The sequence below is a fragment of the Ptychodera flava genome, assembly GCF_041260155.1.
Source record: "Ptychodera flava strain L36383 chromosome 23 unlocalized genomic scaffold, AS_Pfla_20210202 Scaffold_23__1_contigs__length_28996876_pilon, whole genome shotgun sequence".
Lineage (NCBI taxonomy): Eukaryota > Metazoa > Hemichordata > Enteropneusta > Ptychoderidae > Ptychodera > Ptychodera flava.
The window spans coordinates 16,053,566-16,077,411 of NW_027248277.1; the positions used below are offsets into that span (position 1 = coordinate 16,053,566).

At 37.8% G+C, this 23,846-nt stretch overlaps 1 protein-coding gene across 1 annotated transcript; it reads left to right on the plus strand.

Moving 5' to 3' along the window:
• Nucleotides 1-971: 971 nt before the first annotated feature.
• LOC139123423 (phosphatidylcholine transfer protein-like) lies at nucleotides 972-23,762 on the plus strand. Its single transcript, XM_070689561.1, has 6 exons — nucleotides 972-1,293; nucleotides 14,147-14,264; nucleotides 15,553-15,632; nucleotides 16,851-17,022; nucleotides 19,267-19,334; nucleotides 20,064-23,762. The coding sequence occupies exons 1-6, from the start codon at nucleotides 1,024-1,026 to the stop codon at nucleotides 20,142-20,144; spliced, it is 789 nt and encodes a 262-aa protein (XP_070545662.1). The 5' UTR covers nucleotides 972-1,023; the 3' UTR covers nucleotides 20,145-23,762.
• The last annotated feature ends 84 nt before the right edge of the window (nucleotides 23,763-23,846 follow it).

The following is a 23,846-nucleotide window of genomic DNA, read 5'->3' on the forward strand; positions in this document are numbered from 1 at the left end:
GTTGAATTTGATCAGGTATGGAGAATTGTCTTGAAAAAATTTCAGTCGCAATCTCATAAAATTTGGTCGCCTATGCGACTGAAAATAGTCGCTACTTTGAGCCCTGATTGAATGTAATACATGAATTATCGGTCGGTCCGGTTTTATGTTATTATTGCTCACATCTTTACTCTGAAAGATAAACTACGTATTGTGATTGATTTCTGTTACTTTCTCCCCTGTAGCAGCACGTACTTGTTGTAACTTGCAATTTTGTAATTTTTGCCTTACCGCACTCCCTGAGTGTGTTGTTGAGCCATAGAGTTTTGTAAAGTATTGTATTGTATTTCAGGTCTACGTAGAGCCATATCAAAATCAAGTAAAATACTTGAATACAAATTGTAAATGGATATGATTATTCTAAAGTGAGTCCAAAAGGATGACCGGATATAACAATTTTCACATTTTTTATTTAGATGGTTGTCCTGGACAAGTCCCCCGTTCATCATAGCTTTCAACAGTCATCCGTTTTGCGGCGCCTCACAAAAATCTGCCCTCCCCGCAAAATAATGGTACAGTCCGGGGCAGCTCCTTTGCACAACTGCCTTCCTATCGCATCGTCCGATCTCACGCGTCCCATTACTTGGCACTAACTACCTGATTTCAGGGTGCATCCATCTGGCCAGCTGCCCGGTCAAGAGACATTGGCAAGCGAAGATGCTGCCTTTAAATACCAGATCCCAACCGATTTTAAGTAATTTTTTTCAAATAAAATGGGGTAAACAAGAATTCTTTAAAATCTAAAAATGCAAATTTATGTAAATTTAACAAAATTTGGCAGATGAAATTACGAATCAAATTATCACAATATTTAAACCTTAGTAAATATCGTATATTGCACGTTTCATACCTGAAACCTGGACTAAAAATACCAATTTCTGTCAGTGACTCCAATACGAATACGAATACGAATACGAAAACGAATACGAAAATAACTTCAGCATCGTATCTGCCATCTGACTTTTCATATCCAATATTAACTTCATGAGTTCAATCTACCGCTATTCACACACACTGGTACTATCCTGCATAGCGACGTGGACTCTAATATCTCGATTTAAACAGGTTCCCATCTGCAGGATCTTCTTTGGCGCTGTTCCTCGAACGCCTAAGATGTCGGACCAGCCGGTGGCCGTGATGTTTCCGGAGGACAAGTTCGTTGAAGCCTGCAACGATTTGGAAAATCCGAATCTCGATGGATACGAATTTTTCACGGAGTCGCATGGCATCAAGATATACCGACGGTATATCGAGGTAATATACGGCATATTTCCATGTACACATTTTTACTACCTTGCTGTTTTTGTGACATATTTATTCCAAAATTCTATGGTGAGTCGGACGACAACTTTATAATATATTACCAAATACCATCCTGGCAATACGGATATAGAAGAGACAGTCTCGACGCATTCTCCAACCGTTTAGACGGTTGTTGTGGAGGGGTCTGTCAACCGGCCTCGATAGCCTTGTGTTTCGTATAATGGGCGTACCTGGTAATGTCTAACCAGTGCCGGCGGCAACACCAATATCCATTTATTGCTGAAGGTGTGGTGACAATTTAGAGAAATTTCATATAAAATATATTAGTACTATAGGTCATAGTCTCGCATGCCAGACCTCGAACCTGCATGCGACGCGAGCGGCGAAGCCGCGAGCAGCGAGTAACCGCAGGTTACGAGGTCTGGCAAGAACCAACTGCTCAGGAATGTGATGACGTCAAAAGTGGGCTGTCTTTCCTATGCTAATAAAAGTATAACTTAGGACCACCGCGTACAGACGGCCATAACCACAGTCGCTCGAGAGCTATTCAGCTCTGGGACTATCGCCCCATAGACGAGTATACAGAAGCGAGAAATACCCCAAGTCAGGAAATGAAATGGCTATTTCGTATAGGGATTGTGCCACCATGTCATCTTCGACGTTCGATTTTACCGTGAAAAGTAGCAAGTTCATCTATCATGTAACCGTCGACCGTTCCCTATCATTCTCAAAATTCATACCTGGTACTGGATTTGCTTCACAAACGCTCGTTTCGTGTGATTTTCGGCCGAATTCGACGGACACGTCGCTAAAACATAAGCGTGAGCAACATTCCGGTCACCTTACAGTGGACGTTGGGCACCTCCACTTTACTGACGTTAGCGCCGCTTACCCATGAGGGGTGACTGGAAGGTTGTTCATGCCTTATGTTTTGGCGACGTGTCTTCTGAACTGGGCCGAAAATCACACGAAAATTCATACCTGATACTTCATCTGCTTACAAAATGCTCATTTCCTGTGATTTTCGGCCGAGTTCGAGAGACACCTGGCCAAAACATAAGCGTGAGCAACATTCCAGTCATCCCTCATGGGTAGGCGGCGCCAACGTCAGTAAAGTGGAGGTACCCAAGAGGTGACCGGAATGTTGCTCACCCCCAGGTTTTGGCGAGGTGTCCGTCGAATTCGGCCGAAAATCACACGAAACAAGCGTTTTTGAATCAGATAAAGTATCAGGTATGAACTTTTAGAATGATAGGGAACGATCGACGGTTGCATGATAGATGAACTTGCTAATTTTCACAGTGAAATCGGACACGGAATGTTACATGGCGCGGTTTTTATAGCCATTCTGTTTCCTGACTTGGGGTATTTCTCGCTTCTGTATACTCGTCTATGGGGCGAATAGTCCCAGAGCTGAATAGCTCTCGAGCGACTGTGGCCATAACGCATTTTCACTGTACTTGTCCACCACTTTCACATATTTGTGCCGAAAAAACACTCAAGCGAAAATCTACGGCGAGAATTTATTTGTGAGGCCATGGCCATTTACCACCAGCTCATCGGCAGTTGAATGGGGCCAAAATCTGAGCTTCGTTTGAGCGGAGCAAAACGAAAAAGCAAACTCCATAGAGGATGTCGACGATCAACAAAATGCAATCGCAAGCATTGTGTTACGTGCAGAGAAAACGAACAAAAGGGTGAACTCAGCAGTTTCCGTTTAAACAAAATTTATTACGAAAACAAAACTAATTGCTAAGTTAGGGACAGAGTACAAGCTTTAAAAGTGTACAGACTACTTATCTCAGCTGGGACGGCAAAGCTCCAGTCTCAGAGTTGTAACAGTCAGTCGGATGAATGAACAGTCCTTTGGCTTGCAGGCTTGAAGCTGCACAAAGTCCACAGTATAAATCCAGCGTTGACAGTGAAGGTCTTGAAAAGTCTTGAGAATGACTACTGCTGGAGTTTAGTAACACACAAGAGACACGATCCCAAAAGTCTGACTGGAAGCTGTGCACGTCCCTTTTATAAAGGCATAGAAGAACAATCTAGAACTTTTATTGACATGCTAATTACTGTTCTAAAATTATCTCCCTTACACAACCAATCAACTTTCCAGAACATTCCAAACATGACCAATTGAATTCAAGGTTGTGAGGTCATCAAGGGCAGTGACCTTGAGAATGTTCTAGACCAATTGAACTCAGGTCACGATGAGTGTGGGGGAAATGACCTACATAACACACCCCCTCTTCAAAAAAAAGAAAATTTTTCAATGAAAAATCTTTCTTTTACAAATGTAATCTTGAAAAGGATTTAAGTACTCAAATTTTTTTTTTTTTTTTCTAAAGTAAAACTTCTTGAAAGTGAACAACAATAAACTCTAAATACGAGAAAGACAGTCTGCAATTAAATTGTCTCTGCCTTTGATATGTCTAATGTCAAGATTAAACTCCTGTAACATTAAACTCCATCTTAGCAATCTCTGATTTTTGCCTTTAAATTTCTGCAGAAAAACAAGAGGGTTGTGATCAATATAAACCACTATTGGCTGATTTGAAGAAGTAACATAAACTTCAAAATGCTGTAAAGCTAATATCAAAGATAAACACTCTTTTTCAATTGTAGAGTAGTTTCTCTGGGATTTGTTAAATTTGCGTGAAAAATAGCAAACAGGATGATCTATACCATGACTATCCTCTTGCAATAAAACAGCACCAGCAGCCGTATCACTAGCATCTACAGCTAATTTGAATGGCAAAGTGAAATCTGGTGCAGACAACACTGGGGCACTTTGCAGTATGGCTTTAAGTGTATCAAATGCCTGTTGGCATTGCTCTGACCAAACAAACTTTACTTTCTTTTTAAGTAAGTTAGTCAAAGGCTCAGTAATTGTGGAGAAATTTGGACAGAATTTTCTGTAGTAACCAGCCATACCGAGAAAGCGCATCAGTTGTCGTTTGCAGTTTGGTATGGGAAAACTTGAAATGGCACTGATTTTGGCATCAACAGGTTTTACCTCACCCTGTCCTACAGTATGTCCGAGGTAAGTTACCCTTGCCCAACCAAACTCAGATTTGGCAAGGTTGACAGTCAACATTGCTTTGCTCAGTCTCTCAAAGAACTTCCGCATGAGCTTGATGTGTTCCTCCCAGGTGTCACTATACAGGACGACGTCGTCAACGTAAGCTGCACACCCGTCTAGCCCGGATATGACGTCGTTGATCATCCGTTGGAACGTTGCCGGAGAGTTCTTCATTCCGAATGGCATCACCTTGTACTGGAACAATCCGTCTGGTGTAACAAAGGCGGATATTTCACGAGCACGATCCGTCAGAGGGACTTGCCAAAATCCCTTCAGTAGGTCAAATTTCGTCACATACTTGGCTTTTCCCACTCGGTCGATGCAGTCATCAATCCTCGGGATTGGGAAAGTGTCTGTCTTTGTTAAAGTGTTGACCTTCCTAAAGTCCGTGCACATACGATAACTGTGATCTGATTTGGGAACAAGTATGCATGGTGAACTCCAGTTATTTTTACTTGGTTCAATAAAGTCATTGTCCAGCAGGTATGTGAATTCTTCCTGGAGATATTTCGCTTTTGTTGGATTCAGTCTTTATGGATGTTGTTTTACAGGCTTACTGTCCCCAACATCAACGTCGTGATAGATGACGTTTGTCCTCGTTGGAACATCTTGAAACAGGTGTTTATATTCATGGAGCAGTTCTTTCACCTGTTGTTGTTGTTTCTGGCTGGAGGTGTGCCAACTTTGTAGACTCCAGCTTCTCCAGGATTTCTGAGTTCTGAAGCTTGACCGAGCCCAGCTTTGAGCTTAGAGTATTTTCACTCAAGTCAGTTTCAGTATCACTATCTTCATAATGGTTTGAACTGACTGCACTGACAGGCTGAGTTATAGTAGGATTATCCCTATCCAAATATGACTTAAGCATATTTATGTGACATAGCTGTTTTTGTTTTCTCCTGTCAGGTGTTATTATGATGTAATTTAAATCACTCAATTTCTTATCGATTAGATATGGCCCAAAGTAACGAGCATGGAGTGGTTTGCCAGGAATTGGAAGTAGAACAAGAACTTTTTGACCTGGTTCAAACTTCCGTTTTGAGGTGCTTTTATCGTATCTGGTTTTCATTGACTGCTGAGATGACTCAAGATTTTCTCTGGCTAATTCACATGCTTTAGAGAGTTTTGTACGAAAATCTGACACATATTGCAAAATATTCAGACAATCATCGTCGTCAGACAGGAATTTCTCTTTAACGAGCTTAAGTGGGCCACGGACTGTATGTCCAAATACAAGCTCAAATGGGCTAAAACCAAGAGACTCTTGAATTGACTCTCTAACAGCAAAGAGCAGAAAATGAATTCCTTCATCCCACTGCTTCTCTGTGTCAAAACAGTAGGTCCTAATCATGTTTTTCAAAGTTTGATGAAATCGCTCAAGAGCACCCTGACTTTCTGGATGATAGGCGGATGACCTATACTGTTTAATGCCTAGCTGATCCATTACTTGTTGAAAAATTCCAGACATAAAGTTGGAGCCTTGATCGGACTGGACACATTTAGGAAGGCCAAATAAAGTGAAAAATTTGACTAAAGCTTTCACTATAGTCTTTGTCTTTATGTTTCTCAGTGGTATGGCTTCTGGGAACCGAGTTGATGTACACATAATTGTCAATATGTACTCATTTCCTGATCTTGTTTTTGGTAGGGGCCCAACACAGTCTATTAGTATCCTACTAAATGGTTCTTGAAATGCAGGAATTGGCTGTAAAGGGGCCTTTGGAATGGTCTGATTTGGCTTTCCTACCATTTGACATGTGTGACAAGTTTTACAGAAATGTGCTACATCCTGCCTGAGATTAGGCCAATAAAAGTGACTGAGAATTTTATGATAAGTTTTCCTGACTCCTAAGTGACCAGCCCAGGGGGTTTCATGGGCCAGGCGCAATATTTCAGCACGGTAGGGCTTTGGAACCACAATTTGATGTTTTATAGCCCAATCGTCATCAACCAAAACATCTGGAGGTCTCCATTTACGCATGAGAATACCAGATTTTGTATAATAGGAAACAGAGCTATCTGAAGTGTTACCTTCATCATCTACCCTGTCAAACAAAGACAAAATATCTGGGTCTTTGTGTTGTTCTGCAATGAGATTTGATCTAGAAAATGTCTGACTTTGGTCAGCAGAAGTTTTACTGGAAGTTTCAAATCCACGAGGGATAACGGAATGATCCGTGTCAAACACCTGACTGAGAAAGGTGTCATTTAAGTCAACATCTGTGACATTATTCTTGAGAGTATTTGATTCTCGGAAGTTTTCTTTGACATGGCTCGAGTAATTGCACACGAAGGAAATAAATCGGGTATCTCTTGTTCAATTGGCTCTGGATCCTGATCTAAACTAGGATTATCAGTCACAAGTGGATTAGTAATGACCTTGTCCCCAGCAAGGTCGTTTCCAAGAAGAAGGTGAATCCCTTCAAAAGGCAAAAAAGGCCTAATACCTAAAGTCACAGGTCCAGAAACAAAGTCCGAAGACAAATAGACATTATGGAGAGGAACAGGAATGTAGTCATTACAATCTACCCCCTTAATAAGAACTTTAGAACCTGAAAATGACTTTTCAGAAAACGGCAGGGTATCTGCCAACAAAAGAGACTGGGACGCCCCGGTATCTCTTAGAATTTTGACAAGGGTAGCGGAAGAAAAATCACTAGAAAGTGATATAAAACCATTATGAATAAATGGCTCGAAAATACCCATAATGCTATCTTGAGAAGAATTGACCTTGACCTCATTAATTGGGGATGAGAGGGGTTTAACCTCAGAAAATGTGTTGCACACATTATTAGACTCTAATTGAGTTGATGAAGAAATAAAGCGGTGGGCTTAGATCCACTTTGACCACTTTGACCTTCACGTTTTCTTTTCAATTTGAAACACTCTGACATTAAATGGCCGTCTTTCTTACAATAATTACAAGAAAGTGTACCGAACTGTTTGTCAGAAGGAGATTGAGACTTGGGATTTGATGATGTGGAAGTGTTACTTGAACTCTGTGAACTGTTGTCATTTGATTTTCTACTGTCCTTTGAAAAATTCTTGGATGAAAAGGACGAGTTAAATTTACCTGCATTGTTTCTGTAGGAAAAGGACTGGGATGGTTTGCTGAGAAATGAAGATTTGTGGGTCAATGAATAATCATCGGCCAAACGTGCAGCAACCTCTAATGTATCTGCCTTTTGTTCATTGATAAACGTCTTGATGTCACTCCGAATGCACCTCTTAAATTCCTCAATCAAAACAAGTTGTCGTAATTTGTCATAATTCTGACTAACCTTTTCAGAAGAACACCAACGATCAAACAGTTGTTCTTTTGTTCGAGCAAATTCAACATAAGTTTGATCTTTTACCTTCTCACAATCCCTAAATTTCTGACGGTAAGCTTCAGGCACCAATTCATAGCCCTTGAGAATTAATTCCTTCACAGAATCATAATCTGAAGCCTGCTCTACTGACAACTGAATGTAAATTTCTCTGGCTTTACCCACCAAAGCACTCTGCAAAAGCATAGACCAGGACTCCTTAGGCCAATTCAGACTCTGAGCAATTTTCTCAAAATGAAGGAAATATTTATCAACATCCTTTTCTTGGAAAGGGGGAACTAACCTGAAATGCTTAGTGATGTCAAACTTGTCTGAAGGGAAGAATTTTCCTGACTGTCCAAGCTCTAAACGTTTCATTTCTAATCTTTCCTGCCTATCTTTCTCTCTCTGTCTTTCTTCCATTTGTAATTGCATTTGTATTTTTTCTTTTTCTAATGCCTGTCTCTCTTTTTCCATTTGTAATTCTAGTTTCTTGATCTCCAAATTTGTCTGCATTTCTAACTCTAATTTTCTTAGTTCAAAGGTAGACTCGGGCTCATAATCTTTCAGGGTGGATTCCTCAAATTGGCCTAAATCAACTAGATGTTTGGCAATACGGTACTGTATTTCCCTCTTGCGCATAGATCTTTTGACTTCTACTTTAAGGAAATTGGCCAGTGTTATGAGGTCGTCTTTTCTGAGGGAATCAAATGTGTCCTGATCAAGGTCATCCATTTCCTCTGGTTTAAATTCCGCCATGATTGAATTTCGCTGAGTTCACAGAATACTGTAGTTTTTAAAAAGGCAGGCAAAATGTTGTCAAACGGCTCAAAATATTCGTATCCCGGACAAGCCCCCAATTTGTTACGTGCAGAGAAAACGAACAAAAGGGTGAACTCAGCAGTTTCCGTTTAAACAAAATTTATTACGAAAACAAAACTAATTGCTAAGTTAGGGACAGAGTACAAGCTTTAAAAGTGTACAGACTACTTATCTCAGCTGGGACGGCAAAGCTCCAGTCTCAGAGTTGTAACAGTCAGTTGGATGAATGAACAGTCCTTTGGCTTGCAGGCTTGAAGCTGCACAAAGACCACAGTATAAATCCAGCGTTGACAGTGAAGGTCTTGAAAAGTCTTGAGAATGACTACTGCTGGAGTTTAGTAACACACAAGAGACACGATCCCAAAAGTCTGACTGGAAGCTGTGCACGTCCCTTTTATAAAGGCATAGAAGAACAATCTAGAACTTTTATTGACATGCTAATTACTGTTCTAAAATTATCTCCCTTACACAACTAATCAACTTTCCAGAACATTCCAAACATGACTAATTGAATTCAAGGTTGTTAGGTCATCAAGGGCAGTGACCTTGAGAATGTTCTAGACTAATTGAACTCAGGTCATGATGATGTGGGGAAATGACCTACATAACAATTGAAGCAAGGCCGGAGCAATCTTAAAATTAGAGATTGGCCATATTTTGTCGGCAAATCCACGGAAACGTCGTCTCCGTCCAGATAATCTGTCATGGCTACCTCCTGCTTCGGTTTCAGGCTGTCCATCACCACTTTATTCGACGGCATAGATCATTTTTGCAGATTTTTTTCATCATGGCTACTGGGGATAGCGTAACCGTGATTTCATGAAGCCGTACTGTCTGAGGTCAACGTAAGGCAGTTTACTTCGAATGAAACATTTCTGGATGAATGACACAATCATTCAGTCAAATTCAAAAGGCTATTTTTAGACGCTCCACCTACATTCATGAATAAACAACAGATGTACTCTTTCATCCAGCCGATTTTCGAAGCATTCTATTGGACAGTATATATAGCACGCCGGTTCTAGCCAGACCTCGTAACCTGCGGTTACTCGCTGCTCGCGGCTTCGCCGCTCGCGCGGCGCACGCAGGTTTCGAGGTCTGGCATGCGAGACTATATAGGTCACTGAGATCGACAAATATGTGTAAAACCCTGATATCAATGTTGATTGTATGTGAATTCTATAAAACCATCAGAAACAAGTCATTAGAGGGATAATTAACATCAGGGAAGCTGTCACAGTGTTAAAATTTAACTGTTTTCCTGACTGAAAATGGTGCACGCTTTGTCAGATGTGCGCTTTTGTTGCCATGGTAACATTAGTTATTTGCTCTTTTGGTTACACAGTAGTTTTTTTAGCTCCCATAGCCATATGTATATATGGCAATGGAAGCTATTCTTATAGGCTAGGAAAATGTCTGTATGTCTGTATGTCTGTATGTCTGTATGTCTGTCCGTCAACATCAAAAACTCCAAAACCGCTGCACATTTCATCTTGATATTTGGTGTGTACATGGATGATGGGCTGTAGATGAGATTTTGTTCAAATGAAGTTGTCATTGCCAAAAATATGCAAATTAGTGCCAAAAAAGGCGTTTTTGATAAAAAATCTCCTTCTTCATAACCGCTGGTCAGACAGCTTTGATATTTGGTATACAGGTCCCTAGGGATAACCCAACTTGGATTTGTTCAAATTGTGATGAAATATGCAAATCTGTATTTTTAAGGAATTTTTTTGTCATTTTTGGTCAAAAATTTATTCATCAAAACCGCTTGTCTGACAGCTTTGATATTTGGTATACAGGTCCCTAGGGATAGCCCAACTTGGATTTGTTCAAATTGTGATGAAATAAGCCAATCTGTATTTTTAAGGAATTTTTTTGTCATTTTTGGTCAAAAATTTATTTCATCAAAACCGCTCGTCTGACAGCTTTGATATTTGGTATACAGGTCCCTAGGGATAGCCCAACTTGGATTTGTTCAAATTGTAATGAAATAAGCCAATCTGTATTTTTAAGGAATTTTTTTGTCATTTTTGGTCAAAAATTTATTTCATCAAAACCGCTCGTCTGACAGCTTTGATATTTGGTATACAGGTCCCTAGGGATAGCCCAACTTGGATTTGTTCAAATTGTGATGAAATAAGCAAATCTGTATTTTTGGATTTGTTCAAATTGTGATGAAATAAGCAAATCTGTATTTTTAAGGAATTTTTTTGTCATTTTGGTCAAAAATTTATTTCATCAAAACCGCTCGTCTGACAGCTTTGATATTTGGTATACAGGTTCCTACAGATAAACTAAATATGATATACAGAATATATTATGAAATCTGCATTTTGTATTTTTGGTGCAATTTTTGCCATTTTTGGTCAAAAAATGTGTTTCTCACAAAACTACTTGTCTGATGCCTTTGATATTTGGTATACAGGTTCCTGGGGGTTCTCTCAGTGTGATATAGTGAAATTTGATGAAATCTTCAATTTTTGTATTTTTGGGTCAGTTTTTTGCCGTTTTTGGTCAAAATATTTGTTTCTCCAAAGTTACTCATGTGATAGCTTTGATATTTGGTATACATTTTTATACATAATTATGATGAAATCATCATTTTGTATTTTTGCAGCTAATTTTGCCATTTTAGGTCAGGCCATCCTGAAATGAGCTATCAAAGATCTCAACCTTCTTCATCAATACATATGTCACAAAACGTTGCTCTCTTCATAACACAGCAGAGCTCTGTCGACCATTGGGTCGTTTGTTAGCTCCCATAGCCATATGTATATATGTTTACAAGTTTACATTTTATTGAAAATCTCAATAGCCACTGAGCAGATTAGATGAAAAATTAGCATGTAAGTACTTTGGGCTGACCTGAAATGATTGTGCACATCTTGGGTCAGTATCTTAGACTTGCTACTTTTCATGAATTTTTTTGTAATTTTCTCCCATTTTTGGTCAAAAAATCTTCTTCTCTGAAACCACAAGTCTGATTGATTTGAAACTTGGTATGGAAGTGCATAGGAGTGACCTTTCTCAAATCTGGGCAAATCGTGGTGAAATTTGCATATTTGCATTTTTTGGCTATTTTTTTCATTTTTGATCAAAAATTTTTTTTAACTCTGAAACCACACGTCCGATTGAGTTGAAACTTAGTGTAGAGGTTTTTACGGGTGACGTCAGTAAGATTTGATCAAATTCTGGTGAAATTTGTATAATTTTATTTTATTGGGGGAATTGTTTCTATTTGTTATAAAAAAATCTTTTAGCTTGATTTTAGCTTGTTTTGATAACTACATGGGAGCGACCAGTGACATTGTCACTATTTTTCCTTCAAGGCTGAACTCTGTATCCCCATGTACCAATACTTTCAAATACTGTAATTTCCTTTTCACCATAGAAAACACTAGGGGCTTTTTAGTCGCTATTATATTGGAATTATAGATTTTGTGAAAGGACTTTTATGATGTCCCTGTCCCCCGTTATAGCAATACTAGAAGTAACGAATACACCATGTTGTAACTGCTTCAAAGTTGGAAAGACACATGTTAAACTGCTTTCAAATGTCAGTCCTTAAGGAATTTTTGCCCAGTGTGTTTACTGCTCTATTTATATTATTGATTTCAGCGTTCTCACCAGCCGCGATTCCGCGACCTTCTCGGTATTTTTCTGTTTTGTCGCGGATTTCTTGGGCGTGCGCGCCAATAGTGGCGCGCCTTTGAAATTATAAACTTTCGTGGTGCCAGCCGTACGGCCAGCTGGCCGTATCATACAGCCAGTACTTTTCACCATGGACGTAAATGATTGACGCGAGTAATTACACTTCCTGGTTGAAACCGAGGCAATCTGGAGGCAATACCCGTCAGAGGGCGTACTTAAGCCACAGTCACTTGTGATTCGATACATGATAGCCGATGCGTGGATGCATTACGTATACCACACAGCGGCCGTCGTGTATTGAACCACACGAGACTGTGGTAGTCTGACGCACTGGACGTGTTCGCCTTGCATGCATACCGGTACATGTCCACGGAATTCGCGGAAGCTGGAGGCGTCATGGGCACGATAAATATTTTCATAGGCTACGACAACAATAATCCGAACTACGAAAACACAAGAATGTAAAGCTTGTATATCCCTAAGGAATTACATGAACATTTTTCGAAAACAACGAACTCGAAGCTGGTAGCATTATACTGTGAGTTCCGCATGGCAACCAGGGTCTTGACGGGAACGACGTTATAGTGTTCGTGCCGTTGAGATTCAGTGAATTTTTGTTCTCGAAAAATAACGCAACTTTGTCTGAGATAATTTTTAGGTCTTTGCTATGTTTGGAATCATGTATAAACTTCGCGGGAGATACGTGTTGTGTGATGTTATCAGGCATTTGCTCTGTTCCTCGCCCACGCGACCTAGTACCCACGACTGGAAATGATTGACAACTGGCCCACTGCCGATTGATAATATTATTCCAAAAGTAGTTCCGAGGTTTAAATGTGGAATAGTTGGAGGAAAGTTCTCTTATTATGCAAAAAATTATCGATTCTTGGCTTGCGCATGTGATAAGTATATTATTCCAGGCGAACTTATACGTGAGAACATGGACGTCTTTTTTCCATGCTTCGATCAATTGACAAAATTTGTAGCCTTGGCTGGCAACCAAAATTTCACGTCAAAAGTTGATGATTGTTTACAAACATCATAGGCTAAGGGATATGTTTCTTGATCTAAATAAATGCTGACTTGGCCTGTTCCTTCTGCTGGTTGTGAAAGGGGGTTTAGTGTGCGAAAAAAAACGTAACTAATGACAGGAATCAACTGGGAGCTGAACGGCTGGACACTCTAGCAACTACTGTTATTGTAGAGGGCCCCGAAATGGACTTTCACACTGGAAAGAACGAAAGTCCCATAGACTTTTCATTAAAAGGCACTGATATTCAATATCAGTTGATATGTTTACCGAATGTTTACAAAAAAGTTGTTGAGTTGAATGAGTTGTGAGTCCTTTATTTTTTCCATGCATAGAATAAGGTTCGTATTTGCAGTTTGACTTTTTTAACATATTTATATATTGTCTCAAAAAAAATCATCCGTTGTCCCGCTTTTTTTTGGTCAGCGGGACAAAACTTCCCACAAAATTTTTTTCTGGTGAGAACACTGTTGATTTGGAATGTTTTTTACTGAAATCATCAACTATGATGACAGAAATTACCAGGAACTGGTATGCCATTAGGTCTTTGGAGGGCTTTGTCGAATAAATGCACAGGAATTTAAAATTGTCAGGAAATGAAGTGCCTTATTAATGCTTTTCTAACAAATATTCATGCCACTGACAACTGAAAAAAAAAGGATCTTGACTGAATTCTTTTGAAAAAGTATGCATGCTCTGCAAATTTTACCCAAAATCTGAATTATTATTATAAGTTGCAACATGATTCTTTTTCTGATTTGCCCCTCCCAAAATGTGGCGGTCCATCCCTTAATTATGCACTCAATTTATCTTCACTATTTTATGGCTGTTTGCACTGAAATTGATCAAAAGTTAATCATTAATAATAATAATCATCATATATTTTTATTTTTGTGTACATTTTCTCAAACGGTAATGGCTAATTTTTTATAAACTTTATTATGTTGTCAGGAATCTGGTCTGTATGAATACAAAGTGTTTGGAACTCTTGAAGACCTGGATCCTGAAATTTGTGCCCAAGTTTACATGGATCTAGAGTACAGAAAGAAATGGGACGGTTATGTTTATGGTAATGTTATCGTATGTATAGGGACAGTTTGATTTAAAATGGGGGGAAATTAGTATAATTGGGGGATCAGGCGTACTACGGGTGGAGTCAGGATACATCTGTATGGGCTAAGGAGTACAAGTAACACAGATCTGTGTTGTTGCTGGACTTAGTTTAACCCTTTCACCACTGTGGTTGGACCCAATTCCATTGTTTTCATGGTAAAATTGGACCTCCAGACAGGGAAATGGGGTGAAAGGGTTAATAAAGGGTCAGAAGCTGTAATTTTTTTCACATATTAATGATATTTTTGTTTTGAATGTCAACTAAAGGTTCTTTTTCCACTTCCCAAAGCATGTTGAGATACACAGTATTCAGCTTGTCAACTCAGCCTGTACATGTGTAGACTGCATTGTTGTTGTTGACAAGTGAATTCTAATCTGAACTAGAATTCAAATGTACACAATAACAGCATGTTTTTTACACAACTGACACACTGTTGACAAGCTAAATGCTGGGTGTTTCAACATGCTTTTTGGAGTAAAAGAAGAACTTTCGATTGACATACAAAACAAAAATATAAAACAAAATCATCAAAAGTTATGCTACTGATTCATTAGTTTGTCATTGTATTTGTCAACCAACAAATCAACAAATATCACTGACTCTACATATAAAGATTGCATGTGGGAGTCCGGGGACAATCACTATTAGTGCAAGATGCAAGGTATAATGATATTCAAATATGCAGATTACATTAATGAGCTTTGTTTCGGTATTAAAATTTATGCTAATGACCCTTAATCAATGTGGAATATTCATGTACCTCGGATCTTGCATTGTATAGACAATAAAACTCAACTTCAGAACAACTCGGTTCCCATCAACTGATGTTGGTATTGAACTACCCAGGGTCCTCCACTTAAAGGGATGGGGGAAGGCATAGGTGGGCACAAATCATTCATTGTTATGTAAATTGCCTGCCCTTTTTTTGAGAACACTGCTACCAAAGAGTGAATGGATGGCTATCGTGGATTTGTTTGTGGGAATTCCAGTATAATGCACTTCTGGAATAGTTTTATCAACATGCAAAGTTTTACCTCAATGTTTGTGTCTGCTGCTTGTGTAGATTCAGTTTGATATAAGTAAACATAGTATTTACTGTCCTCTTTTTGTAAAACTATAAAGTTTCAATTTTTACAGATCCAGTTGATACAGTGAGTCTTGTCCATTATGAATTTCCAATGTTATTAAATTTTCAAGCAACTTGTGTCTCTTTTTTCTTTTCTTTATTTATTCTTCTACTCAGAATTGAAACCGGTAACTGAGGATGGAAAAAGCGGAGTCTACTGGCAAGTTAACTTTCCGTTCCCGATGTCAAATAGAGACGTATCCTTTTGAAAATGTCCTGAGTATTTTGTAATATCAGTGTTTTGAATAAACGCCAAGAGACTAAAGCTGTGTCATCATACTGAGCATGTGCAGCTGTTTCAGATACAAGAAAGCAAAACATTATGGGAACTACTACTAGCTCATTGATTTTAAGTCATTTTCAAGTAATGCTTTTTAAAATATCTGCTATGGACAGCTTTGAATAAGTCAATCAATCTTTGTTCAGGATGAATCCCCAAATGGTGTCAGAGGTCATCAGGGGTCAGAGTTCAGAAGGTCAAAGGTACCTCTTTGCCTTTGCGTTAAATGGCACAAGACCACTAATTCACTTCCGGGTTCGTTACCAACGAAGATAGTTCGAAAGAAAAATGGTGCACACTTTAAAGTTTTGATACCTGCATGGATGCTTGTTTAGTTTGAACTTTAATGTCAAGAATTTTTGTAAAGATATTTTTCTGCCTGAATCAAAATGCAGACTGTTGTGAATAATGGCTTAAGCATTCGGTGGTAATATGACGAGTTCTAGGGGCCACAGAAATCATAACAATAAGCCTGAATTTTGTCAAAAACACCATTGAGGGCACTATTTTCATCACTGTCTCAAAATTTCCATGGACTTGCCCACACAAAAAATTCATCAGTAGTCAAGCTGACATTGACCTAACACCTGTTAAGAGGATTCGTGCCGCTGAATGTTTTAAAATAGGAAAACCGAGCTCAACGCTACTGTGGTGGCCTATGGGAAATTAATTAATGGTCTTATACCGGTATGTTGTTGTCAGTGTTTATCGAATATGCATGGCATTTCTTTTGATACACTTTTTTATATCTTTCTATATTCATTAATTAACTTTCAAAGGAAACAATTATTCCCAGGGCCATACACTCCAGGAAAGTCCTCAAGAGTCCTTGACTTTTAAAGCCTCCTGGAAAGTCCTGAAAAATGAAAGTCCTTAGAAATTTGAAAATTTTCCCACAATTTTTCTAAAATGACAAGATTATCAGTCGTGAAACTGCAAAAAATGATACATAAAATGATGTATGAAAATGATACATTACATGGTATTTTAGACTTAAAACAATCCTTGAAAATTGCTTAAAATGTCTTTGAAAGTCCTTGAATTTGACTTTGAATTTGCCTGAAGTGATTTTAAGTGTATCGACCCTGTATTTTATTCCCAACTGCATGCACTACACCCTTAACAATCAACTCAGTATGTCTACATGCGACAGTTGAAAGAATTTGACATAGACGGCAAGCACATCTGGGCTGTCCTCGGTAAAAGTGAACCGTTTAAATGTGAACCCGAACGGAAGAGCGTCATACGAGTTGACGATTTCCATCAGAGTATGGTGCTCCGATCTGACGGTAAAAATGGCACAAAAGGTATGGCTATAAAATTTCCTAAACCTTAGACTGAAAAAAATACGTGCCCTGTCTTCACTGTGTGGACCACTTTGAGATCAGCATGGAGTATGTGTCTTTAACTTCAAAGCTGTGTTCATCAAACCATTAACTTAGAATTCCTAAACAAATTGTTAAGACAGAAGGGAAAAGAATAGCCATATTGTGTCTAGTGAATGCAGACACCCTCGCCTTTGCATAAAATGTCTGTGCTATGCCCAAAACAACAACTTTTTAAATCAACCCCATGCCTTGGAGTTAAGTTCTACCCATATCGGACATTGAGAGTTGTGCGCTGTAGATAATTATAAGCAAGTAATAGTTGCAGGTGGGTGTGTCTCCTAGAGCCCTGTCGGTCGACTTTTTTGGCCTTTCTGAAGTTCACACGAAGGTTTATCTAAGTATTCACAGCTCTTCTTGAAAATAACTGTGAATTGCGAGGGATTCTGTTTACATAATGGCCATACCACTGAACCACCTCATTGGGTACCATTTCTCCATCAACCATGGTTAAAGCACGGACGTACCAGTATATCCATAGTTTAAGGCTCTTCGTTTTATGGCTGCAAGAACAAAGGCAGTTCCGGGGTGAATTTTAACCCAGTCCCTCATTGTTACCTAAATTGATGTCCCCTAAAATTGAGAAATTTGTCGCACGTCCCTCCCGGCAAGAAAGTTCAAGAGTATCCAGTATAATTTTTAGCTCCGCTGTCAGCGACGCGGAGCTTATCAAATAGGTTGATTTTCCGTCGTCGTCCGTCGTCGTTGTCGTCGTCGTCCGTCAACAATTGCCTTCTCCTCTGAAACCGCAAGTCTAATTGCTTTGAAATTTTATATGCAGTTCACTTGGGGTGACCTCACTTAAGTTTGTTCAAATCGTGGTGAAATTTGCATATTTGTATTTTTGGGGCATTTTTTGGTGTTTTTGGTAAAAAAATCTTCTTCTCTGAAACCGCTTGTCCGATTGCTTTGAAATTTAATATGCAGTTTACTTAGGGTGACTTCAGTCAGATTTGTTCAAATCGTGGTGAAATTTGCATATTTGTATTTTTAAGGCAATTTTTGTCATTTTTGGTAAAAAAATCTTTAAAAATCTTCTTCTTCAAAACTACCAGTCAGATAGCTTTGAAATTTGGTACATATGTCCCTAGGGATGATCTATTTCAGATTTGTTCAAATTGTGAAGAAATATGCAAATTTGCATTTTTAAGGCAATTTTTGCCATTTTTGGTCAAAAAATGTATTTCTCAAAAAGTACTGGTCTGATAGTTTTGAAATTTGGTATACAGGTTTCTATAGATGCACTAAGTAATATATATTGAATTTCTGATGAAATCTGTAATTTTGTATTTTTGGGGCAATTTTTGCCATTTTTGGTCAAAAAATGTATTTCTCAAAAAGTACTGGTCTGATAGCTTTGAAATTTGGTAAACAGGTTCCTACAGATGAGCTAAGTAATATATATTTAATTTCTCCTGAAATCTGTTGTTTTGTATTTTTGGGGCAATTTTTGCAATTTTAGGTCAAAAAATGTGTATTTCAAAAATTGCTCATCTGATAGCTTTGAAATTTGGTATACAGGTTTCCATAGATGAACTAAATGATATTTATTGAAATAATGATGAAATCTGCAATTTTGAATTTTGGGGCAATTTTTCCTATTTTTTGGTCAAAATATGTGTTTCTCAAAAAGTACTGGTCTAACAGCTTTGACAATTTGTATACAGGTTTCTATAGATGAACTAAATTTGATCTTTTGAAATTATGATGAAATCTGCATTTTTATTTTGGGGGCAATTGTTGCCATTTTTGGTCAGAAAATTTATTCTCAAAACACTACTCATCAGATAGCTTTGGTTGACATGTTCCTAGGGATGATCCGATGTGATATATTCAAAGTATGATGAAATCTTCAATTGTGTATTTTTGCAGCTTATTTTAGCCACTTTTTTCTGGCCACTGCATTGAGCTATAGATTTCCTCCTTCTTCATCAACATGTGTCAAAAATAGTTATTCTCTACATAAACACAGCGGAGCTATATCGGCCGCTAGGTCGCTTGTTTAAGAGTCAGATTTATGCAAATTATTCAGACAGAAGGGAAACAAATAGCTATATTCCGTCACTTGAATGAGGAGGCCCTCTCAGGATCTATCTCAGTGTCTGTGAATTCAAACAACTTCCAAGTCCAAACAAATATGCAATTTCTAACCATTCTTTATTTCAGCTTTCATGCATTATTATGACAATCCAAAGGGGATGATACCAACATGGCTTATCAACTGGGCAGCCAAGGTAAGTGACCTTTGACCCATATTTGAAATTCAAAATGGCGGCTATCTCAATGCTAATTGTATGGCGGAAAATTAAATTTTCAATTTCCAAAAAAAATCAAGATGGTTAAAATTTTTATATTTACTCCACCAGCTTAAAAGTGAGCCACTAAAGTTGTAGACCACAAAATTTCAATGGTTAAAATATTCCTTTAAGTTGTAGACCAAAAGTGTACCGTAAAAGTTTGACCCCAGGGAGTATCCTGTCTCAAGAATTGGCTGGTCCCCGCCTCAGTGGCAAGCACATAGAGGCAGGTAACGGGAAACCGCCATGTATCGAATTACGAAATCTGATTGGTTGAATCATGGGGCGCTGTCATTGGCTGTTCAGTTTTACTTTGAAGTAAAGCTAAAATTATCACAGCGAACGTGGCTAGAATTTAATCGAGGATTTAATTACCATTCTTACAAGTTTTGAAATATTGGCAGCTACCAGACTAGACTAAAAAGCACGCGATAAAAAACGATGCACTATGTGCGGGCATGCGCAATTAACAACTTCCGGGAGACCAAAAACTGTCTCATTTCAAAATGGCGGTTTGCCGGTATCTGCGTCTTACTTCGTGCTGTGTCTAGCTAGTCACGTGAGACGCAGTGATCAGCGAATCTCAAGAATTGAATGAAGAGTTGAAAGTCATTCGCATACAGAGGAAGTAGTTGTACTGATTTGTACTGATTTGATTTCTTGCAGACTGGAGTACCAAAGTTTTTAACCGATATGCAAAAAGCCTGCAAGGGATATCCTGAGTATCTGAAAACGAAGCAATCATAACAGCCTCCAATCAGTGTCACCATCCAGGCTGTCTGGTCCAACAAGTCCATACTGTGGCAGCTTCTCCACCAATCACAATCCATGCTGCAGAAATCTGGTCCAACAAGGCTGCTGTGGTATACAACCCTTTCATTCCTCTGTCTGTAGGTCCATCCGCCCTGTTGAACATGATTTGGGATACGGCTTCACCCTTTCACCATAATAGTTCAGCCCAAGCCCCTCTGTCATCAACAGTGACTTTGGACCTATTTAAAGGGAAATGGGGTGGGTTGAACAATTTGGCTGATATCAGCTGAGAATCACAAAAATTTTGCTGAATTTTGGTCTACCGCCAAAAAACTATTAGGTTTTGTGTTTTTTTATGCTTGCTTACATTCATCAGGACTAGCCATGTCAGCATATTTTTTCACATATTTGAAGAATATTAATTTACAGAAAACGACAGTGGGCTCTCATGGCAGAAAATATCAATGCTTGCAGGATCACACATAGGTACTGTAGAGTTCTGAATAGTGACATATTGTCGGCATCTTGCCGCATGTCAAAATTACTATTGCGTTTAATGTAGTATGCGCCTCAAAAGTAAAAGACTCAAACTTTCCTCAAGGAATGTTTCAACCATTATCTTTCAAATCAAGAAATAAATTAAGGCTCAACATGTTAAAGTTAGAGTGCAAATATTTTTCCCTGAGGTGCATACTACCTTAATAACAAGTATAAGGCTTTTTTGATTGTCTTTGTGCAGAAACTCATGAATAACCTAACGCACAATTTGTGGTTTTGAAAACCAATAGAATTGAAATTATCATAAACTTTAAATAATTAAAATATGCAAATTCTAAGGGTTAGGCCCACAACATGAATACATATCTGCAGGGTGGTAAACTGATATATAAAGTTTATACTTACAAAGTTTTGAATATGTCAAAAGATATGGACCCAAAACATGAATACACATGCACAGGACAATTGATATATTAAGAGTGATGAACATTCTAAAGGGTTCTGCCCTGTAATATGAATAGATATGCACAGGAGGCAATAACTGAAATATATAACCTGTGTAATGTTCGACCAGACTTTGGCCACTAACATGCATACAAATGTGCATGCACAGGAAATACTGCTGCAATATACTGATACAAGATGTCCCAATAGGGAATAACATTAATAATAACTCCAATATTATAGGGCAAATAACACAGGGCAGATATGAATAATAGACCAATCAGAATCTATCAAGATTTGGTCAATATTCTTAACTTTTGAAAATGTCCATTTTTGTGTCTTTTTTATTCGTGCATGCTTGAACAATATCACAGGTGCAATAATGCATGTTTTGTTGACAATTTTTATGCTGCGAATCCCTCTTGCAACATTTCAATTTTAGACCGATAAATAGGAATTTTAATGACCTACGTGTAATTTACCAATGAAATTTATATATTTCTAGAATAGAAAATACCTAGTGCTTTCATGGGGCTTATCTCAAATCATATCTCAGATCATATTCTGTCTGAAGGTACATGTAGTGTCGTTTCATACTTCTTGTGTTGATGAGTACTCAATTACTACATTGCTGATAAAGTTACAGAGATTATTTCTGTGTTGTTGATAATATTACAAGGGTTATGATGGATAGGATGTGGTTTTCCCAGAATTATTTAGACCAATTGAACACAAAAAAAAAACCAGTACTCAAACTGTATGCTGACCATCAACACTAACATCCATGCTGCAATGACGTTAGTCAAACTTTGTATCACAAAGCCAAATTTTTTTTCTTTACTTTTCTCTTTTTTTTCCAGATATTGCTTTTCCTTTTTATCTTTTATTCAGATATTTATTGTATATTTTTGCGTTAAGAGTTCAGAACTGTTTTCAGATTCTTTGAAAGGAACACCAGCTGCAGCTTACATCAATGTTTTGTTTAGTTATATATTATTGTTTGGATCACTGTCTCATGCAGACTGAAAAATCCGTCACTTGAGGGCGCTGTCTATGCTTCCGCCCTTGGCGACGGATCTTTCAGTCTGTCTCATAATGCACTCTGGGAGACAAATTATCCTCTCCTTTTTCTTTGTCAACACAGCCTGTTACAACCATTCTATGCATTTTCAATTTTGACGAGTGAGCACAAAGTAGGATTTCAATTTATTCCAGCAACAGATGGATACTTCATAGTGGCATGTATTTATCATTACTGCCAGTTTAATGCCTCTTACAGTTTTACTCTTCAAACTAGTAAAATTACGATATGTTGATTTTTCTGCAAAATGAAGTGACATTTGCTGTTCCGTTAAAGGGGCAGTAGCTTTAATTGAAAATTTTTTATCTTTTTGTTCTGTGAGACAAATGTATATTTTATTCACATCCCAAATGTATATTGAATAAGAAAATATTAGCCATGGCCCATGTCGTAAACACTTACTGTGTGTACAGTGTTACAGTTGATAAATGAATTTCAGTTTGAAGCAAGAGTTCATATGTCTACAATAACATTAAAGGCCTAGTAACTCTTAACTTTTGATGATTTTTACACCATTTCTGTTTTATATGTGAACTGCAAGTTTTGTTGTACTACCCAAAGCATGTTAAAACAACCACTATTTAGCTTGTCAACATAGTGTCTACATGTGCTCCACGCTTTGTTATTGTTTACATTTGACTATTGTTATGTTCAAATTTGTTTTTGCAGACCAAATTCACTTGTCAACAACAACGATTCAGTCTACACATGTACAGGCTGAGTTGACAAGCTGAATACTGTGTATCTCAACATGCTTTGGGGAGAAGAACAAGAAATTATAGTTGATATAAAACACAAAAGTTGTGAGAAAAACTATCAAAAATAGAGCTAGTGGCCCTTTCAACATTACATACTAGTAATATATGCTCTGTTCACATGTTGAACGAAAGACCTTTTGACATCATTTAGGAGTAGAACTGGAAACTGTATTTTACAAATGGAACGAAAATACTCAAAGTATGTCAAGAGATTTCGGATGTATAATACAAAAGTGTGTTATTGTAGAAATTTAATTTACATTATTTGTCCTTAGATAAATTCATACCAGTAGTATTTGAGTAAAGGGTATCATGTAGCAACTTTCACAGGTTAACAAATTTTCATTAATTTACATAGATTAATTATGCATGCATTATGCAAATGATTACAATACAAAATATGCAAATTATGTCAGATTTTAAAGTGTTTTGTTCTTGTGGTATCAGCAAAGCACTTTCTCATCTGACATTGTAATATCTCCTGATTTTAAGTGACAATGCAAGATCTGTACAATTTCACGTGAATTTTGATGTCCACAATACTGACTTTAAGATTTTATTTCTGTTTTTAAAGGAATGGTCAATCATTATAAATAATATGCTAACTCATGGTCATTATTATCGAGTGACATTGCAGATTATTTACAAAATATTATGAAAATTATTTGGATTTTCTTTAATTTTCATTTCCAAACGTGGAAAATGATTTTAATCTAATCAGGTTTAAAAGTAATTTTGATCTTCATACACAGTAACTTCAGGGACATTGTGCTTTTTGAGCCTTTTATCCACATACTGATTATTCTAATGAATAAATTCATAAGAAAATAATTCTTGTCAGAATTATTTTTTTATTTTGGGTCGTTTGATCATGGTCAAGTCAATATCTGCTAGACTCGCAGAAGGTTCCAAGGT

What these genes read in the sequence shown, in the direction of transcription:
- LOC139123423 (XM_070689561.1), top strand. Translation starts at nt 1,024, where the DNA reads ATGAGTTCAATCTACCGCTATTCACACACACTGGTACTATCCTGCATA. An exon ending in TCCCGATGTCAAATAGAGAC is followed by an intron (nt 15,633 to 16,850) that starts GTATCCTTTTGA and finishes CAATCAACTCAG; the next exon opens with TATGTCTACATGCGACAGTT. An exon ending in CGGTAAAAATGGCACAAAAG is followed by an intron (nt 17,023 to 19,266) that starts GTATGGCTATAA and finishes TCTTTATTTCAG; the next exon opens with CTTTCATGCATTATTATGAC.